The following is a 21,981-nucleotide window of genomic DNA, read 5'->3' as shown; positions in this document are numbered from 1 at the left end:
TTATCAGAAAAGTGCTTTAATGTAGTGGAAGAAGAAGAAATATGCAAAGTGAATTAGATTCACAAAAAGCAAACAAACAAACACACAAAAATCATAGTGAACATATATTATACTATACGGTAAATATCACCATAACAAACAACACTTGAGACGAAACACAGAAATTCGTAGCATATTTTCTCCACAGCAAACTGTGTTCATAGCTTCATTGTGATAGACTAAATATCTATCATCGTAACTACACCGAAGTTAATACTTGTACTCTTAACAGTACTACTGAGAATGTGCAGCCATAAAGGCATCACATAGCTGACATTTATCCAAAGTGAAAAAGTGAACGATAAAAACACTGGACTTTGTGCACCAAGCTTGGGTTGCTGCTGGCTTTCAGCTTTGCTCCCAGTAACTCATGCCTGTGAATTATTTCTGTCTACAATATTTGCAGATTGTGACAAAATCCAATCTGCAGAGCAGATATTAAGTCAATCAAACGTAAGACTCCTTTGCATAGGAAAGTTCCTCAAACACAGGCTGGCTGCATCTCCGTGACACGACATCGTGTTGACGCGTCGACACGGACTCCGACATGGCTCTCTGGCGGAAAGGCTGCCGTAGATTGACAATGTCTGATTCCTGGGGAATGCATTCCTGAATTTGGATGCACTGAGGATTAGAGTCATAATTTACAGAGGATGGACGAGACCTGCTCCTCATCTCCTTTACAGTCAATGAGCGATACTGTGGGGGGGGACCCACATTCTGCACCGCCTGTTCGTATGATGGAGGGCTGCAGGGCTGCCTGCTGTCAACATGCTTGAAAACTTCAATCGCAGACAGAGGGCGTGGTCTATCCACAGGCTCGGCCGGTGGATCAGCTTCGCTCTGTAAGTCCTCCTGGAGGGTTTCGCAGGGGAAGGCGTTTTCCTTCTGTGAGTCTCTTTTCTGGCTGTTTCTGCTAAAGGCTCCTAAGCTCCTGGTCCTCATTAAGACTTTAGTGGCAACTCTCATGGACTGAGAGCGCTTCCTTTCTTGTGGTTTGGAAATCTCCTGCTGTCCCTTAACAGCCACTGAAGGCTGGCTGCTGGCGTTTGCCTTCCTCGAGCATCCTGGTGACACCATTGGGGAACTGGTGAAAACAGAGCTCTCTGAATGGTTAGAGGTAGTGCTTTCGAGGGAAGAGCAAGAACAGTCTTTGCCCATGAAGGGCTGCAGATCTCCATTGGAGTTGTTCAATTTTAAGAAAGGCATAGTTGGCCTGGCTACGCTACGGCCTCTGAGCAAGAAGGAGTCATCGGAGATCTGCTTTTTCAGAGGCTGCTCGGCAAAATCTGCCTTTTCTGTGGAGCAGTCCTCGTGGCTCCTGGCGTGGCTGCACAGGCCCTTGAGATCGTCCGAGAGGAGGATGATGGGCTCGGAGCACCGGCGGTTGAATTCTGGCTTTGTGTTGAAGACAGCATCGGACCAAGAAGAGGTTGTCGTGCTGGGGCTGGGCGATGAGGATGAAGAAGTAGAGCCATATTCTGTAGACGTGGACATGATATTCTCTCCCACCTCTGCATCTCCATCTGGGTCTGTGCTATCATACGCAGAGTCCTGATGCTGGGAGGAGACAGAGTCTGTCGAGCAAGGAAAGGAAGACATGATTAGAATCCATTTAATCTCATTTACCTCTGTAAAAAAGGCCCATAAAGGTCTCTCAGCATTATTGGGGGCTTTATTTGCTAATTAATTTACCTTCATCTGTGTCCAGTAAGACTCTGGTATTCTCTCCAAGAATGTCACAGTTCTCAATCAGGAACTGAGTAAGATCTGTCACCTGCAGAGAATCACACAAAGACAAGCAAGCATTAGTAAAATGAATAACAACAACAAAGTCAAGGGATTCTGTAGACAAATTCAGTGCTTCACTTGGTCCAAATACTCGGCTTGTTATTAGCACCTAAGTATGTGCTAGTGCACTCCCACTTATGAAACCGCTTGAGGTTTTTTGCACTGTGAGCCGCGAGGCTTCAAAGCGCTCAACGTGAGAAAGTAAATTCATATCACATCTTTTTACCTTCTGCATCTTCTCCTTCTGCTCCTCCAGCGAGGTGTCATCCAGCTGCAGCAGCGTGGGGCCGATGCACACCGCCAGATTGTAGGCATCCATCTTGTTGATGTCTGCGCTCTCCAGGATGTGATGGAAGACGCAGATCAGATGCTGCAGGAGGAGTCTGTTCAGCCCGGGGAGATCATCTACCACCCTAGCTCGCGGGTAGCAAAAAAAAAGGAGAAGCAGGAAGGAAAAAAAAACAAAAAACGGTTAGCTTGCCGCTCTTTTTTTTAGAGTCTCTTCCTTTTTTAAAACAGTAGACAGACTTAAAAAAGAGAAGTGGGCTATGTTCCGGTCAGATTGTATAGCGAACATATGGAATGATTAAAAACTTCCCTCAAAACCACAAAACCAGTCATGAAAAAAAAGAACATAACTGTTTTTTTTAAAGATATAAATTCTTTTTTTGTGTTTTTTGTTTTTTAGACAGGCAGTGCCGAGGCTCATTAGCAGACATCGACTGCTTACTTTGTGATTTCCAGAGTTCTCTGCTGGGTGTCTTCAATGTCCAGAGCTGCCATCCACTTGTCATAATAGTCAGATCTTAGCAGGCTGCCAGGAAGCTCCTTCAGAAAACTCTATAAATAGGAGAAAGGCATTGATTAGGCACATGTATATTAGAGGCTGTGCACTAGCATATTAAATATAATCAAGACCACCTATTTGACAGCTTCCTTGTCAAGCGGTCTAACATATTTAAGGAAGTACTGCTGCTTTCTTAGAAACTATAGCAGAGGGTAAAGCAGTAGTAGTGTGGCCGTTGTGGTAGCAGTGGTTAAAATAACCTACAGCCGTAATGCTTCTTTATCAGTGATGTAGAAAGTACTTTAGCGCTAATATTAATCGTGGATTTGCACATACGTGGTAACGCTAATAGTATGCGCAGAACATGTGAAGTGCGAGCGCCTCTCAGTATGCAAACGTACTTTGAGTAGTCCGACGAGCAGAACGACGGGCAGCTCGCCCATGTCCACACTGCCGCCGCTGTTCAGCTGCTCTCTGATGTCTTTCATGCTCTTGATGTTGCACAGCTTTCGAAACACTCCCTCTGTGGAGGGGCCTTTCTTCCTCAGCAGCACCAGCAGCTCCTGATGAAGCAGGACGGGAGAGAAGGAAGATGAGATTATCATATATGAATTAAAAAAAAAACAAAAAAAAAACACACCCACAAACACAGCAGCTCTGCATGTGTGTGTGTGTGTTTTTGTCTTGGCTTATTAATGTGCACCGTTTGTGCGTGCACGCATGCTATCATATTGTATTCAATCTTCAAAGCATTAAGAAATCATTTTAAAACACAGGCTGCTAACATCTTGAAACCAATGCACAGAAAGTTCTCAAAGTGAGCTAAGCTACTGATATGACATCAACTCTGACATTTATCAAAGGGCAACTTACTGTGACTGGTTTGGGAAGTGAGCAATCGTCTGGGCATATCTTGTGGAGGGGCTCTCCAAACAGCTGAATCTTGTTTTCTATTTCTGGTCGCTTTTTGCGGCCCTTTGACAGCCTCCTCCTCACCACGTTCCACTTGGTGTCTGTTAGGAGCAGAAATGTTTTATCCATTTAACATTTTATACTCATAAGACACGGCAACAAAGGCAGACGTGCAAAGAGTCAAAGCCCCGAGTGCCAAAGACAAGCTTTCTGTACTCGTTCTCTCTTATCAGCGGCTAGATTTCCTCTCGTCTGTGGTTGTTCTCTTTGGTCTCTTCTCTGCACATGGCACATTTAGCGAGGCACTCCCTCCCACCAGAAAAAAAAAACACCGTAAAGAGATTTTCAAACTCACCAGTGGGCTGTCTCTGCCTCTCCTCTTGATTATTCAACTGCTTCGACACAGCGCAGATCTTTGCGTTGCCCTGGTGACAAAATAAAGAAAAAGTGGCATGGTGAGCAACGTGGAAGAGGAACATGAGCATGCAACAGTAGCCAAGGGAGGGGTTGTGGCTTTTTTTGTGTCAAATTGCACGCCTTCTAACACGTGAATGAACAAATGTTAAATTAGTCTTTTAGATGTTCAAAAGACAGATTTCTAATTATTTTCAGCATTCTAATATAATTATTGCATTAATTGTGCAACTTATCAGTATGTTTGCACTTTCTGCATTTAACATACTATGTTTATTATGTAACAACTGTCCACTGAGCGTTAGCGCAGAGGCACAGCTGTTTTTTACCAGCAGGTGTCTATTTTGAACATTTTCTACCATAAGAAGCCAGAAAAACTGGGATTACTTACATCGAGTGGAAACTCAATCAATTCTTCCATGCCACCTCCTGTTAGAGTTTTGGTCTGTGGGAGAAAGAAATGAGTAGTTTTTCTTTAATAACGGCTCTTAAAAATGTTTATGTTTTTTAAAAAGAAATGTGGCGGAGCAGATAGCGAGACTTACTGTGATGTTGCCACTCAACACCTTCATCAGGACGTCTGGAGGAAAAGAAGAAGAACCGGTCCTCGTTTTTGCTTCTTTAATTTTTCTGCAATGACGATGAAACACTTAGAGGAGTGGCACTCACTGACTGTTTATCAAGTCTGAATTTTGAGTTTATAAAGCAGTAAAACAAAAAATAAAATGATGAAGTTATTGTGGTTCAATGGAGCCTCAAGAGATTATTAAAGAAATACAGTTTTACATTGTTACAAATGCTGCCTCGATGTTTGCATAACTTAAGAAGCCGATATGAATATGTGCAGAACAATTACAATAAGTGGCAGAAGTGATCGAAAAATTTCACAATGCTTTTTATGAATGAGAGTTTGCTGATATAAACAATGATCTTGTTCTTACCTGTGAAGAGTATCTAACCAGCGTTCTTTCACCTCAGGCGAGCTGTGGGCAAAATAACGGCATGGTATGAGTTACTAATCCACACAGAGCGACTGAAACAAGCCGGCAGATTACAGTGGGAGGAATGACACGAAGTGCGGCCCTCGCGGTCTTTTAACAGCTCTGTCGGAAAGTGTAACTCAGTCATGGGAACAGGAAGCAACGTCACGGCGGGCCCCGACCAGAGACATCTTCCACTTCCTCATATGCTTGCTGTGGCTTCGTGTCCATCAGTGGAAACACGCCGACGAAACAGACGAGCCTACGTATATACACCTGTGCGCTTTCACCTTTCATGACCTGATTTAATGCCAGGCGCTTTAATTATAAACTGTCTGCGCACAGGCGACGGGAAAGTGTCAACAAACGAGGCCGCGGCCTCTCACGGGATCCACGGTCGACTCGGTGTGAGTGAGCAGGAGTGAAAGTTTCACACACTGAATCATCACTAGAGTCCGAGCATCCAATCAGAGAAACAAATCGTCTCATTTTCAAACAAAACAACTCAAAACCTACTAGTGCATTCATCACTTTCTTGGAATACAGCACCAGCTGTGAAACGGCTCTTGGTTTGATTCTAATAAGTTTGCGAGAAACGTGGGAGTGACTGCCCCAAATGAAGCATTTCTAGACTTTAGTGCCGTTTGGTGCTCTTCATCATAAATTCACTGAAGAGAGAAAAATCTCCTTTGACTCCTTTAACAAAGAAAATGTCTAGACATAAAGCATCTGTTGTGTTTTATCTTTATTGTAAAGGCCAGCATTTCCAGATAAAGATCATCTGATGTTAATTCCCTCCCAGCTCCACACTTCCTATTTTATAACCTTTTTGTCTTGTGATGCTACTCTGCGGACTTTCTACTTGCCACTTCCCTATTTCATGAAGGCCACAGATCATCTGACCTTTTACTACATATGCACGAGTGTGCATTTCATAAACTGAATGACCGGCAAAAAAAGCAGTCTGCCGAATAAGAAACAGAAAGCTTATAGTTGCAACAGTGTTTTTATATTGCAATACACTCGTATTTTCTCCTCCGTCAGTGCTTTAACAGATTGTTTGCCTTGATGTCTCTCTGTAATCTTTTCTTGAAGAGCTCATGTGGCCTTTTGGAAATTTTATTCTTTTGGTTTTCATCAAATTTCACTCCATCTACTCACAGCTGTGGTTTACGACATATGCAAATACTGAATTAAGCAAAAAACAGGATAAGCTCCACTGCGCCTGAAAGCTTGCACAGCATGGCAGCACAAAGGTTAAGCTCTGAGAGGTGTGTGTATCTGTTTGCCAAGAGGCAATTTATTTTCAAATAAACTTGCCACACTACCACTGAGCCCTGACTTTAGACCGTAAATATATTTTGTTTTATTAAATTCTCCATATTGCCAACAGCTGTCCTCTTTAAGCTTATGAAAAAGGCTGTTGTGCTGACTAATAGTAACCAGAAGCCTATACAGTCAATTAAATTAAGTCTGGTCTCTAATCTGATTCTCAGTTCCCACTGTGGCCTTTCGTCAACTCAACTTTGACACCTCTTTATTGAGATTATCCATCTATTTACTTCTGCTTATCCAATTCAGGATCACGGGGCTCTGTAGCCTTCCCCAGCTGCCACATGGCGAGAGCCAGGTACAGCCTGCAGGGCTAACACAGAAACACAGACAACAATACTCATTCACACCTCCAACTCATTAATCTAACCCCACTAACTGCATGTCTTTGGGCTGTAGGAAGATGTCAGAGTACCCAGAGACAGACATGGTGAAAACATGCAAAGCCCACACAAACAGACCAGATGGAGGATTTGAACCCAGGACCTCCTCGTGGTGTGTCATTGTGCTGCCTTATTTAGATTACATATTTCAATATTAAAGGTTTACCATAAAGAAGGAAGAGCAACAATCAAATGAAGATCCACATGTGAGCTGTGATGTTTAGACACGTGTACCCAGGTATTTGAGTGTACAGTGAATCAGTGACTCAACACTAAATATGCTTGGCCATTTCCATGTGAGTCATTCACTGTGTGTATGAGTTTGTGTGTGCGGGGAGGGGTAGGGGAGCTTCTCACCGGAAACACACCAGACAAAACGTGAGATCCCAGGCCAGGATGAGGGTCAGCCTGAGGTCAATGTCACCAATCAGTCCATCCTCTTCCTCCGGTTCATCCTTGAAACTGTAATGCCAGACGTCCTCAAGACTGACTCTATGCTTCAGTCGGTAGCTGGCAGGCGACCTGTCGAAACGGGAATAAAAATAAAACCAACACTCCTCTAAATAATTTTCATTAATTTGTTTCTAAACGTGTTGTTTTCTCAAGATTACAAAGCAGGTTTCAGTTCCATAATTTTTGGATGAGTGATTGATTTTCTTCCCTCCTGTGAAACCATTGAAAAAATATCTTTTATATGAAATAGCGCATTTCCTCTCTGTGAAAACATTGGCACTGAACACAGAAATAAAAACACGGAGAGAAAAAAAAAGGCCGTAATTTCTCCCGTGACAGCTTGTTTTGAAAGTTGGTCCTTCATGCGAATAATCATTGGTTATTTCTGCGAAATAATCAATGATCTACTCTTGTACCTGAATTGCGGACTGATTGCTGCACTTGGTCAAGCAACAATGGTCACATGCTAAGTGTCAAAAAAAGGGTCAAGATTTCGATTATCCCCCAGTTTATTAAAATAGATACAAGTTTATGACAAATAAGAATCTAAAAAAGAAAAGGTGACTCATAAGAGATTAGAGAGGAATTATTATTTGAAAAAAATAAAAAAAAGAAGGAGCTGGGAGGTGTTTCGGTACTAAAACAGAAGGAGAGACGCGATGCACTGATAGAAGTAAACATGGGTGCTGTTTATGTGCACAGCTGTTGTTGTTTTGATTTGGCAGAATTTGGCAGATTTCAGCCAGTACTGTTTGCCCAAAGTCAGTTTCCGTCAACAGTATCTTACTATAAATACACAAAGTGTGTCGTCATAATTTCATCACAATAACACATATTGAAAATTGCCAGCATTTATAGGCAAACTATAGGCATGTAAAGTTATGAAATCCTCTAGAGTACAGACACCTACTTAAATGAGAGATCCATGATGTTAATAAGTTTTCTATGTGGGACTGTGACGTGTTCTTAATTTGGAGTCTGGCGCTTGAGTTTACATTTCTGTTTAAACACAGCCCATCTGTGCACACTCTGCATTAGACTGGTATAGATCTAACAAACAAAAACAACAGAGATTGTTTAAAGGTGTTGTTACATAAGTTGTTGTTCTGAGACTGTCCTCCCCATGAAAAGGTTGTTTTTGTGTAAGCTGTTACAATGACCTGATAGCAATGAACATTTGGCCCAAATGTGGTATGCAGTTCTCTTGCGACCCATATGTGGCCTCCACTGATTCTGAGTGAATCTGGATGCACTGTCTCAGCCGCAGGCACACCTTATACAGGTCAGTTATCGGGCGGTTTTTCACATTAGGGCAACATCTGGGCCTCTCAAGTCTTGCTCATGCTACAGCTGAATCAGAAGTTCCCCAAACGTGCCTGGTATCTGGGTTCACATCTTAAAAGATAAACAAAAGCTGTGTGAACTGGGTAGAGTTACCACCACTGGAATCTAACACAACACAGCTGTGTAACGTGTTTTTAACTGTTTGAAAGGTTGCATTTGACATCAAAATACGATCTCCTCCTGACTATTAAGTGACCAGGTTTTGTGCTGCACCTTAGCCATAGTGGTTCTGAATATGAACCTAACAAGACCACGAGTGAGAAAGTGAAAGTAAACAGCAAAGCGGAGCTAAACTTTGGCCCGAACTCGAAGCGCGGATCAAAAATCAGGTGTGCTCGTGACACCTCCACCTCACCATCCACCTACACGCTGCTGAAACGCTGAGATGGGCTGTTTCACATTGTAGGAGAAATGAGAAAAAGTGGCCTCCGACACCTGCTGTGTGCCTGTTTCTTCACAGCAAACTAAAAAACACACACGCAAACACATAATGAATAATAGTAGCACACAATCATCTCTAGATGTAATGATCTCATAGATTTATAGGCTCAAAAAAGGCTGCTATGCTGTATGACAGTGGTGTGCCAGCTGTGTGTCTACAGGAACAGTAGGCAGGTTGTGGTACAGAGATGAGTGTGATGTCCTCCCACTCATTAGGTATAAAACTTCCACCGTGTTTGACAAACAGATCTGATCTGACTAAGCCATGTAAACAGTGATTGCCTGAAGGTGTATTTAAATGCTGTTTACATTTAAAAAAGAAAGGAAACAGAGGTTTACTTATACGGAAAAACAATAACTAGGATGTTTAATGGTGAAGAAAAGGTGCGAGTAAGTGTTCAGAACATCTCAGGGTTTTCAAATTTGAAGAATTTTAAGAGTGATTTGAGCCACACAAGCACTTGTGAGAGTATTGAACCAGCAGCTCTGTTGTTCGCTTCAAAGCTGAAGCGAAGGTTAAAATAACTGTTGAGTTTCCCCTAATGTGACTCCACTCTAAGGGAACCACCCGACTCTCTTCTTCTACTAATTTAAAATAAGAGAAACGACTCATAAACAATGTCTGTTGCTGGGAGATTCCCCATCTCTCCGAGTAGAGTCCAAAAATACACATTTTGTTTTCACTTCCTCTTTCGCTCTCCCATTCCTACTGTACAAACACATGATGATTTTCAACAGAAAGTTGCTAAAACAACACAGTGGCAGTTTCCTTAGTTGTGATTTATTTTAAAATCTCCAGTTTTACAAGCAGAAACTATCTGGGTTTCATACACACACTCCTGAAAATATCTGATCATCACAAGCTAAAATGCTGGGGTTTTAGATTAATAATATCTTACTTGAGTTTGGCGAAGACAATCACGTCGCTGAAGAGGAACAGGTGTCTCTCCCTGGTTTTTGAGCCCTCGGTGACCTGAACGCACTCGTCCAGCAGCAGCTCTCCGTTCTCGCTGGCGAGGCCGAGGACAAATGGACTCTGCTCCACAGACACCCAGCAGGGAGCCTCCTCCCTGAGCCAGAGGATACACACCAAAAAAAAGGAGTGGGTGACGGGGAGAACCCACAGCCAAACGAGTCTAAATATGGTGATTTCCACATGGAAATGAGACTGATTTTGCATCTGAGAAAGATCAGGTTCATTTAACAGCTGGAGCCTGATGTATGAACAATAATATGACTTTTTCATAGAAGAATAGGCGTATACATGTAAGTCAATCCTGATAAGGTGAAGCACAGGTGAAAAATAAAGTTAGATGTAGTTCAGGATAAATATCAAAAACTCATATATACACTTACCGGCCACTTCATTAGGTACACCGTTCAACTTTCTAATCAGCCAATCCCAGCACCTGACATGGTCAAGATGACCCTGCTGAAGTTGAAGCCAACGACGGGGAAGAAAGATGATTTAAGTGACTTTGAATGTGGCTCTTGTGGTTTTGGTAACTGATGGGCTGGTCTGAGTATTTCAGAAACGGTTAATCTACTGGGATTCCCCCCCCCACATAACCATCTCATCAGGGTTTACAGAGAATGGCCCATCAAGTTAAAAGCAGTTTTCTGGAAGAAAAAATCCTTTGTTTCAAATCCTTTTTTGTTTCAAAAAATCTTTGAATCCTTTGCCAGACAGAGGTCAGAGAAGAATAGCCAGAGTGCTTCGAGCTAATAGGAAGGCAACCCTAACCCAAATAAATACTCAGTGCAACCAAGATATGCAGAAGAGCGCCTTGACGCAGAGGGGCTACAGCTGCATAAGACCACACTGGGTGCCACTCCAGTCAACTAAGAACAGGAAACTGAGGCTAAATATAAGAAAACTTTGTTTGATGACACCTGATCTCTGTTGAGACATTTAAATGGACGGATCAGAATTTGGCATAAACAACATGAAATTATGTATCAACAGTTCAGGTTGCTGGCGGAAGTATAATGGTGCATTTAGCCACCACAGTGACCAGATCTTAGGACAATAGAACATTTTTGGGATGTGGTTGAAAAGGAAATTCACATCTGGATGTGCAGCTGACAACTCTGCAGTAACTATGTGATGCTGTGTCAATGGAAAATTGTATTTAGTAGTCAGTATAATCTTTTAGTGATATAAGTTTGCATATGGTAGAATACTGCATGTAGTTATTTGTATTAGGAAATATTCAACCAGATATACTTAGATATACTTAAATATTTTCCCTAACATGCTGTCAAGTCAATATGGACCCAAATCACAGAGGAGTGTTTCCAGCACCTCGCTGAATCTGCACTACGAAGGGTTAAAGCAGTTCTCAAAGCAAAATTAAGCCCAACATGGTACTATAAAGGTGTACATAATAAAGTGGCCATTGACTGTATAAGTATATGTATATATTCTTTTTAACTCTTCCAGGCTTCTTGATGAATTTATTTAAAAAAAAAAAAAGGAACCATGCACAAAGGAATATGCACAACATCGTAAATGTGGCTAAAAAAAAAGATGAGTTTCTACTAAAACAGAATCAGACTTAAATTTTATGCATCTGTCTCCAGATGTTTCTGCTAAAAATGAATATTAATCACTTCAGGAGAACAAATTTCCGTAGAAATGTATAATTCATATGTAACACGCTGCATAAGTTTTTCACCAGAAACGTATGAAAGCCGATGGTTAAGATGTGAATTGGTATGCATGAAACTGCCTTGTCATAAGAGGACATACCAGAAAATGAAGAATGAGTTAGTGAATCCATAACTACCGCTATGTATGTTTAATTTTACTCTTAGGCTACTTGCGATAATAAGTAATTTGAATTCTAAGGAAATACAGCGTAAGTGCAGAAAAAATGGATGATTAGAGCCTGCTGAGCCACCCACCCCTCGTTTTTGAAACTTTTCTGTAGGCACACTGTCTTGTAAATAACACCACAGGGTCACATTACTAATACTTAGTGGACTACGGCATGTTTTTCAAGTGGCATACTTAGAAGCTGATGCTTTAAGAGAGACCTGGCATCATGGCAACAAAAGTCACATACCACATAGGTATATAACATAATAATATCCTAATAATATCCTAAAAACTTAAATTTGTCACTGCTATTGTGTTTTCTGGTTATTTTCCAATATGGGTAACACAATAAACCACTATTTGTCTGATCAATTTCTTCCAAAGCGCTGTTCCTCCTCCAAATATCACAGAGAGCAGAAATGATGCTCTAATTCAGAGAATAAATGTCAGATGTGTGCATAACGGCATCGCCAACCCTGCTTGATTGATCTTGGATCAATAAGGTCATCTTATTCTTTACAGACAAGTGGTCTGATATCAACTTACTAACTAAAGTTTGGTTATTTGTTCAGAAATGACATTTACCAACACAACTTAAAACCTGACTCACATATTCTTATCTATGCATAGACGCTGGTTTTCTCTTACTCTTCATAAATACCATCTACCTGGATGGAGGAGTTTGTCACATTTACTTCACTGGACTAACTACTGGTGTTAATTAATGGTAAATGGTAAATGGCCTGTATTTGTATAGCGCATTACTAGTCCCTAAGGACCTCAAAGTGCTTTACACATCCAGTCATCCACCCATTCACACACACATTCACACACTGGTGATGGTAAGCTACATTGTAGCCACAGCCACCCTGGGGCGCACTGAATTAATGTACAAATAACACAAATATTTGCGGTCAGATAACAAAAAATGAATGTAAAAAGCCAGCATGCTCATGTTATTGCCTCCCTGTTGTGTCTAGAGTGAGCCTGTGAAGATGACAAGAGAGTAAGAGCAAGTAAGAGTTGTTTGTTCTAAATGCATATGAAACCACATTTAGTGGTTGATCGTCCCACTTGGTCCGGGGGAAGAAATTCAAATTGTTATAGTAGAGGTACTTCCCCTGACTGCTGGAGATGACACATTAACTACGGGCATATAAACTGTGGGAGAAGCTTTGTGTTTGTACTTACAACAGGATAAACCATAGAAGTGCAATAGTAAAAGTGTGTTAACACGAGCATGCCACTGCTTTGTTTGTTTTGTTTTTGTTAAATTTCAAAGATAAGTTTTACAGACTGGGACCACTTTTTTTTCTTAGTAAATATTGATGTAAAATCAGAAGATAAATGCACTTTACCTACTCTTGCTTTGCTAATTAGCCAGGCTACACAGGCAAAAGATAGCTTTGCTTTGTAGCTAGCTGCGCTTGGTTAAAATGAACCTAAATTTGTGTTTTGTGGACTAAAATTGAAGGCACGAGGCTAGATTAGATATTTGTCTACTTGGCACACAGGTCCATAAATGTATTTTGTTGTTTCTAAACATCAAAACTTTGAACAAAGCTAAGCCAGCTGCTCCGCTAAAGCTAACACAGACCTAGCCTGCTAACCAAGCTAGGCGGGCAACACTGTTTTTTTACTGTTCTACTGCTTTTTTTTTTTTAACATATTCTTTATGTACTAATATTTCCATTCATTACAAAGAAGTCCAAATTTAGCAGCACTGAAGTAAACCATTCACAGTGACCCTGTGAGGTAGATGGTCTAAATCAGGTATAAGAGGCGTAATCATGCCTGTTCAACTGTGCCTTACTAGAAATATCTAATCAAGCCAGTCACATGGTAGCAACTCAGTGCATCTAGGCATGCAGTCATGATCAAGACAACCTGCTGAAGTTCAAAACTGAGCATCAGAATGGGGAGAAAAGACCAAAATGTTGTTGTTTTTTTATGTCACAGGTCACAGGGGTCAGACTGCTTCCAGCTGATAAGAATGCAACAGAATGCAACGGTAACAACTCATAGGTTCTTGAAGAAGATGGGCTACAGCAGTAGAAGATCACACCCACACCAGGTGTTACTGATATTATCTAAGCTAGAAAACTGAGGCTACAATTCACACAGACTCACGAAAACAGGACAACAGAACAGAAATACTCAGCCTAGTCTGATGAGTCTTGGTCTCTCCTGTAACATTCATATCGTAAGGTGAGAATTTGGCATGAACAACAATAAAGCATGGATCCACCTACCTTGGATCAACACCTCAGGCTTCTGCTGCTGGTGTAATGTTGCGGGGGATATTTTCTTGGCACATTTTGGACAACTGAGCAACTGAGTGATGTTTAAACACCACAACCTACCTGATTATTGTTACTGACTGTGTCTGTGCCTTTATGACCACAGTATACCAATATTCTGATAGCTGCTTCACTAGATTACACATTGTGTTACTGAGCATAAGAAGGGCGTGCAACCCACTACGAGCAAAGTGTACCTAATAAAGTGGCCTGTGAGTGTATATAGTGTCAGAAAGACGTGAAAACTGGTCGAAAATGGGAATCTGATACAGTGAATTGAAGGTACTTTTTCTTAGTTAAGCAATAAACTAGAGTATTATTTTGAAATAGTCACGTGGGGGAGGGGTTGGGTTTTTTTGCTTTCATCGCACAGCATTTCTTATTAGCTAACTCAGGAGCCTGGTGTTTAAATATGTTCAGCTTTAAACATCTTTATATTTAATAAGTATAAAACTATTGATTCAGTGTCGTTAGAACTATGATTCACAGCTTTATTTAACACTGTATTTTCACCCCACTACATCATTAACACATATATATGTAGAATCCAATAATAACATAGTGCTTAACTCTGTGAAATAATATAGCTGCATATGTCTGGTTCTGCCTCTTCATGCTGAGGTATACTCTACGTCAGTGGCAGTCCCACCATAGTGAAACTGACACCCACGAAGTCCAGCCCCCTCATGGAAATGCCTGATGTGTGTGTGTGTGTTTGCGTTTGCGCGCTGATTAGTTGAATGTGTGAGAGTGGGATGTGTCTGACATTTCTCTTTCTGCTTTGAAGGGATCGCCCACTGCGTGCTTTGGTGGTCTTCACATGACAACGTCTGACGAGTGTGATCGTTATAAGGTTAAATTTTATAGCCGAATCAAAGCCCACGTGTCTGAAATGCCCAAAGACAAAAAAAACTGTCAAACTGAGGGTTTGTTGAGAGGAGTAAAAAAAAAAAAAAAAAGCTTTGCATTGACAACATATTTTAATTATTCAGTTTTCTATGTTTGAGTCTCATCTAAGGCCACGTTTCCATCTATTTAACAACGTTTTCAGAAAACATTTCAGGTTATTTGTCGGCCTAAGCTTACAATGATAAGATAAGCTACGTTATTATTCCAAAGAAATGTCCGCAGGTTGCTAAAACCCCTCAGGATATGAGCTCAGCGTGTTTAAAATAGCAGCTGTAGCCGTGAATTAATTTCTGTTTTAAAAGATTATTTTAAAACTGAGAGATTATTTGGCTTCTTGTACACTCAGCGAGCAGTTATCGCACAGCTTCTAAAATCAGTCATCCAGTGTTATTACTGAAAGAAACTGCTTTACGGGAAACATAGAAAGGACCTTTTGTGGTTCATGAAATTAAACTCAGGGACAGGAGTTAAGATGTTGCTGTAGTAATATCTGGAAGCACGCTGTTTAGTTTCATATTGAACTGATTGCTTGTGCTGTCAAAACAAGGAGGTGCTGGTAATGACCTCCTGTTGATTTATTCAAAAAGGTCAACTTGTTATGGGTGAGAATAACCGGTTCATTAGGTTTCCTTGACAGATCGATATCGTCCACGCTGCTCGCCCCTCACAGCCCGGTCATGGCCGAGGTGAGGAGCCACAGCACATGTGCACGTTGTTGTTTCAAAACCCTGCTGTGTAATTCCCCGTGGGGACATCTGTGTTTGTGGCCTGAACAGAGTAGGCAGCGTGGCCTGCAGGGTGACAAAGCGTGACACGTGGCGGGATGGAGGGGAAGTTAGTTTTTTGCTTGTCTGTATAATAGTGTGAGGCTATTCTCTAATGAAGAGTGTGCTGCCATCTATAGGGTGGAGGCGACAGTGAGGCTACTTCTTCCTGTGATTGCTGTTTTGATTTTTGAATTTTGGACTTGACTAAACATTGGAGCCTGACTCTCTAATTAGATCAAACTGAATCAGACAGCCAAGTGAAAAAGAAAGCTTCACGAGACTCTGTATGTTTCTGTATGACTTTACCAGTTACTTGTTGCTTCAGGTCATTGAGGTTTGCGGGGATTTGTTTTATCTTTTGTTGTAGATTTGCTACTGTGTTTGGGAACATTCTTCTGCTGAATGACCCAATCGCACCCAAGATTTAGCTTTCTGTCACCTAAATCTCACATGTGACTCTAGAATACTTTGGTAGACAGAGGAGTTAATGGCTGACTCAATGATTCATAGCTACTCGGGTCCTGTGGCTGCAAGACAAGCCCAAATCCTCACACTTCCACCACCGTGCTTGATAGCTGGTATGAGGTGTTTGCGTAGACAATACAATACAATTCTCCAAACATGGTGCTCTGCACTCCAGGTTGATTTCTGGGAAGGTTGTAGTGAATGCTCCAGCACACTTGCCATTAATCAGTTAATCAAATGCATTTGATTGCACCTTTACTGGTACTTATCCTCTTAATCGCTATGGAAACAGTACTTTTTTCAATGTTTTGACATTTTTAAGCTAAGTGTTCCATTTCCATCATAAAAACAAATACATAACTGTGCATCAGATAATTAGCCTTACTTGGCGCACACTTCCTTCCCTACGAGTTATGCTGAGCTGTGCAGAGACTGTCGCAGCAGAAAACTGTAAGGCACTGTTGTGCGTACAGCACTATGATCAGAGTGTGTTAAAAATGACTCCAGGCCGTACAAGAAAATAACGGTTGCACATGTGTAAATGCATCTAATAAGAGAGTCTTTTGCACACCTGATAGGGGACCATGGCATCCCCAAAGCCTTCCCAAAGACCAGGGATGGAGCTGAGCGCCGTCTCTGAGCCAAGTGTCTGAGGTGCTGTAAGAAAGCAGAAGTGATAGATAAACAAAACCTTTTGTGTCTGCCGGGAAAATAAAAATCATTAACTCATATCTGTCAACATTTTGCTGACAAGACACAAGAGACACAGAAGCATTTCAGTCAGGGAAGAAAACCGCAACAGAAGGTTTGCTGATTTGCGAAATTTAATAACGGATACACTTTATATTGGGCCGCAATCAGAGATGGCAGAGATGGCGGAGCTGTGACCGCAGTCAAGCGTATATTTAGACTGAGGAAATAACTTATTCCCTAGTGACCTTCCACCTGCAGACAAACGAGTACAGGAACAGCTTCAAGAAAGGCAGCTTAATCGCTTAAAATAGCTGCTCAGTCAGAGGTTCCATTAAAGTAAATACATTTACCAAGAAAAGAAATGAAAGCAAACAACACAAAGTACTTTCATTTACCAATTTCCACCCTTCAGAGGGTGAATTTTACATTTCACTGCTTAAAGTATTGAGTACTGAACTTAATCCTGCATAATGCTCTGGATTCCAATCAGAAGGTCGTCCCTCTCTGCTCTAACAAGTGAATACATGTGGACAAATAAATGTTTGTAGGGGACAGATAAAGGCTTCTTCTGAAGACTGAAGGATTCAAGTGCCTTAGCACAGAATATACAATGTTCAAATATAAGGAATTGTACGAGATAGCCAAATGTAAGAATGAGTTCCTGTGTGGTTCAGTTGTCATCTATATTGAAGGCCAAACATCTGTGTGCAATAATAAGATTTTTTTTTTCTCGTGACAAAGGACAACCGAGAGAGGATTTGAAATTCAAGACTACGCTTCCATGAAATTAGTCAGCACCGTGTGCACTGAATACGTCTCACGTGTTTGCATGAAGGAGGGGCCAATGAGAATCTGTGTGGAAAGCGAAGGTAAACTGAAGCCATAACTACACATACGAGCTCTGAAATCTGGGTCAAACACTTCCTCCATCACATATCAGCTTCAGTCTCGGTAGTTTAGGACGCTGATTGCCTGATTGTATTTTCTCACTGCAGTTGGTGTCGAGGTTTTTTGCATCGGGCCGCGTAACGATCTGCAAATAAAAACAAATCTCACGTGAACGCTGAAAACGCTGAAAGAGTTGCTTCAGGTGATAAAATTGTCGACACAAGTCATTGGACACAAATATGAAACACTGATTTGAGCATTAAAAAGGTTTGTTTTATTGCTCTCAAGGCATCGGCGTAACTTTGTGCTGAACATTGGGGGGGTCAAGATCTCTGTCTAAATAAATAAATACATCTGGGTAAATATAACCCCCCTAACCCCCCTGGAAATTACGCCTCTGTCTCAAGGTTTGATTTTATTTTTTAGATTTAAGGCACATTTATTTACAAAGTTCAGATACAAAAAAATATTTATTTTCCTGGGTTATCAAAAACACTTTTGATCATTTTAAATCTATTAATATGACTAGAAAAGTTAGACAACATAACAGCTAGACACTCACTTGCCATTTTATTAGGTACATCTTGGTATTACAGGGTTGGACCTCCCTGTTTGCCTTTAATTCTTCGTGGCACAGGTGCAAGGTGCTAGAAACATTCATGGTGTGTAATGATGGTGGAAGCAGCCATCAGAAGGTAATTACACTGTACTCATAAAAGGATGAACAAGGTCAGCGGCACGCTCAGACAGGCTGCGGTGGTTAAATAATGCCCAGTTAGCATTAAGGAGTTTAAAGTGTACCAAGAAACTGAAACGTTGACTCAAGCCAGGAGGGATCCGTGCTTTCATGTTGTTCGCAGCAAGTTACATTACAAAATGCAAGAAATCAGGGAAGAAATCAGGGCTCATCATACCAGATGGCATTTTTCTGATCTGCTCTTGTCCAGTTTAGTGAGCTCATGTGAACTTCTGCTGTTGTAGCGCATCTGCCTCACAATTTGATGTGCTGTGTGTTCCGAGATGCTCTTCTGCATACCTTGTGAGTTGGTTTGAGTCACTGTTGCCTTCCTATCAGATCAAAGCACTCTGCCCATTCTCCTCTGACCTCTGACATCAACCAGAGATTTTCACCTAGTGAACTGTCGCTCACCCGAGAGTTTCTCTTTTTCAGATCATTCTCAGTAAACCCTAGAGATGGTTATGTGGGAAAATCGAAGCTGATCAGCTGTTTCTGAAATATTCAGAGCAGTCCATCTGGATCTGTGTTTGAGGATTTCTCTTTTATTTGCTTGTTTATTCACACATGTATATCTTCCTTAACTTACTTTTCTTTTACTTAGTTGCACTGATGGATGAATAGTCTATTTCTACTATTTCTACCTTTTTCTTGTAAACAGCTTTTCTTTGGGGAGTTTTGAATGCATTTGAAGAGTTTAGAGGAACTTCTGAAGTTGCCTAATAATTGTTGGGTAACACTCCGACGCACTTGGACATTTGTTCATTTGCGTGAAGGAAAACAAACAGTCTCTCTCCATCCTTGTTATGGCTCCTGCGGATGATGATGTTGCGCTCTAATTGCCAGACAAACTGAGAAATTGGATGAAGCAGAGTTGGAGATGAAGGAGAACAACAACACAAAACAAACAAGAGCTGGAACTCTTAACAAAGTGTCTCTCTCTGGCCTCTGTCCCTGCAGCTCGGAGTCCGCCGACTGATGACGGACGCGACGGAGGACACAGAGGCTCATTGTTACCTGAATCCTGGAACCACAAATGCACGCCACTAAGGGACCAAAAGTGTCACCATTAACAAGCTGTAGGTCCCATCTAATGGAGATTTGCTTTGTTTTTAGAGTCTCTGCTGTTGTCTAATAAACACTTTTTTTTATTCTTTTTGGAAAAGCTGATAATATTTCTCTCTCACAGTCAACAAATAGACCAACAGCACCCACCCTCTGAAGTATCTCACGCTCGGCTGTTTTCTTAAACACACTTGTTGGGAAAATCTTCCGTTACCGAACGTTTGATATTTACAGAGGAGGGTCCATGTGGGGCTAATTTCTCTTGATCACAACAATAAGAATAAGAATATCAATGCACTCAATATTCATTCTATTAAGAATTAATAAAGCTTCTTGTTACCAGGGAAACGATAAATTAATGCTTTTTATTACTATGGCTGTAACTTGGCTAGGTTTGGGTATAAAACCAAATAGTTTTGAGTGCCTAAGCCTATCCAGGAGAGATCATAGGTGTCGGTTCCGGAAATATTATTATCACAGTTCAAAGAAACAAGCGTGCATTGCTTAGTAGAGACAGGAAACAAAGCAGTTGCCACAAAAAAATGCGATTTCCTCTGTAAACAGCATTTTGTGTGGTGATGCCTTGTGTATACTCTTGCCACGGCGAGAGTTGAAGTGTAGGTTGGGTTATGGTTAGCCATTTCACAGTAAAGCGGATTCATCTGCTCGGGTTCAGGATAAAGTGAGGGCAAAAATACTCATCAATGGGGGCAACTGCAGTGAGCAGAGAGCCAGCCTGTTGTGATTTGGCGCTGTATAAACAAAACTGAATTCACTTGAATTGTATAAATCAAAACCTCCAAATCCAATGATGTCCTCTATGTTATGGAATTGATTAAAAGGCACTTTTAAAGTGCTTCTGTGTGTTGCCCCGATCTACATAGCACACATGCTGACCTCATATAAGCCAGTTTGCAGGTTTAGACCCTGTGATTGGCCGTTTCAACGTCAAGCCTTAAAAGGGGGTTAACATATTTCTGCTGTGAGGATCTCTCATCTTTGGAAAGACCTGCCTAAATTCACCTTTTGGCCAAATTAGAGACCTCACTGATGCAAATTTGCAGGTTTAGACACTAAGATTGGCCCCTTCTGACTGCTTGTTACCAAACTTTCTTTCATGAAGGTCCATCATCTGTTGACGGACCTGGCTAAGCTGAGCGAGCTGTTAATCGCTTTTTAAACAGAAGAGTTTGAAGTTTAAGGTTTTCATTAGAGATCAAATGTAATTGTTCCCGTATTATAAAGCTATTTGGTTTATCTAATTTTGACTTAGATGAAGATCCGGCCAAATCAGTGAATAATCAGTTAACAAACTGCGGTAAACCTGAAAGGCTCGTAGATGTTTTCTTGCAGCTTTTCGTGCTTCTGTTGCATCTGCACTCCGTGGAAGCTCTGAGAGGCTACATCGCTACACCTCTCACTTGCCACACGCCTTTGAACCTCATCTGGAACGACCAATTTTACCTGAACCCTCCCACTCACCCACTTTCTGTCATGTAATCACATTTCAGCAGTCAGTCAGTGTTGTGATGTTGTATTTCCTCTCTGCGTCTTTGATCATAAACCCCTCACAGACGCATAGGAACTGATCAAAATAACTCTTCTTTTTGATATCACAAAATTGTCACGATTATCACCTTTGCGAGTAAATAATGGGCGCATACTTACGGGATGCAGTGAAGCTGCACCATCATCATAGCTTCCTCTCCTCATTGCTCCAATTCCATAATCTGAACCGTCCATCCTGGTGTCTCAGATCCCAGAGGAAGCCCTCGACCCCTCTGTTGTCCTGTGCTGTAGTCTGTGTTGTCAGTTTACAGTTTCCACTTGGCAAAGCAGAGGAGAAGCAGTTTGCGTCCCGGTTTGAGGGCTCTGCTGTGAATGTGGTGGGGGAGCGCATCCACAACAGCTTCTTCTCTAACTGGTGCTAATGAGGGTTTGAACAATGGAGGCCAGGCTGGCACACAGAAGAAGAGCGAGGGGGAGGGGGGGTGTTTGTGGCTGACCTGGGCCTGCAGTGCCACTCTAACCCCCCCTCGCCCCCTTAAAACCTTTTTCCAAGCCACCACTTCCTCCGTCTGATCATCCCAGACTGTCCCGTTACGCTTCAGCGAGGCAGCTTCCTCCCATAATGAGATCGGCCTGCATCCTCTCATGGCCTGCTCGTCCTCATTTCCAGACTAACGAGGGTGAGATACCGTGACAACAGGTTCCTCAGAAAAACAAGGCCTCACAGATCGGTCCCACGTCCCTGTTAAACATATAGAGATGTACTTCTGAATGTTTATAATGAAAATCAAAGCCAATTTTTAGCCAAGTATGTATTTAAGTCTAAAATAATTCCATTCCCAGAGTGAGCGGGCAAACCTAAAGAGTGGTGCAATAAAAAGTAGCCAATCAGAGTCAAGCGGTAGACACACCTCCTGTTCTGCTTCTCACGCAAACCACAAGTTAAAAAATA

At 41.6% G+C, this 21,981-nt stretch overlaps 1 protein-coding gene and 1 long non-coding RNA gene across 4 annotated transcripts in view; one reads left to right on the top strand and one right to left on the bottom strand.

The window, feature by feature from the left end:
- tagapb (T cell activation RhoGTPase activating protein b) lies at nt 1-21,450 on the bottom strand. Of its 2 annotated transcripts, XM_085247587.1 has the most exons (14): nt 21,189-21,450; nt 16,710-16,795; nt 9,776-9,946; nt 6,996-7,160; nt 4,885-4,926; nt 4,489-4,573; nt 4,335-4,388; nt 3,885-3,954; nt 3,491-3,630; nt 3,019-3,180; nt 2,561-2,670; nt 2,057-2,243; nt 1,735-1,816; nt 1-1,616 (listed from the first exon to the last, which is right to left on the bottom strand). In XM_085247587.1, the coding sequence occupies exons 1-14, from the start codon at nt 21,261-21,263 to the stop codon at nt 487-489; spliced, it is 2,559 nt and encodes an 852-aa protein (XP_085103713.1). In that variant the 5' UTR covers nt 21,264-21,450; the 3' UTR covers nt 1-486. The 2 variants fall into 2 exon arrangements, with proteins under 2 accessions (XP_085103713.1, XP_085103712.1); XM_085247586.1 differs by lacking the exons at nt 16,710-16,795; nt 21,189-21,450 and having other exon boundaries at nt 9,776-16,666.
- The window catches only part of LOC146558069 (uncharacterized), an 18,883-nt gene continuing 9,481 nt past the window's right edge, over nt 12,580-21,981 (top strand). The window contains exons 1-3 of one of the 2 annotated variants that reach the window (XR_014888659.1): nt 12,580-12,713; nt 13,657-13,771; nt 19,416-19,534. This is a non-coding gene — a long non-coding RNA (uncharacterized LOC146558069). Of the gene's footprint in view, nt 12,714-13,656; nt 13,772-19,415; nt 19,859-21,981 lie in introns of those variants that run through there. The other variant, XR_014888658.1, reaches the window with a different exon arrangement.

This window comes from Mchenga conophoros, linkage group LG15 (genome assembly GCF_057382185.1).
Source record: "Mchenga conophoros isolate Kocher_MC1m ecotype Shallow Benthic linkage group LG15, M_conophoros_male_GT1.1, whole genome shotgun sequence".
Lineage (NCBI taxonomy): Eukaryota > Metazoa > Chordata > Actinopteri > Cichliformes > Cichlidae > Mchenga > Mchenga conophoros.
Note: the sequence above shows the minus strand (reverse complement) of the source record. Positions and strands in the feature narration are given on the sequence as shown.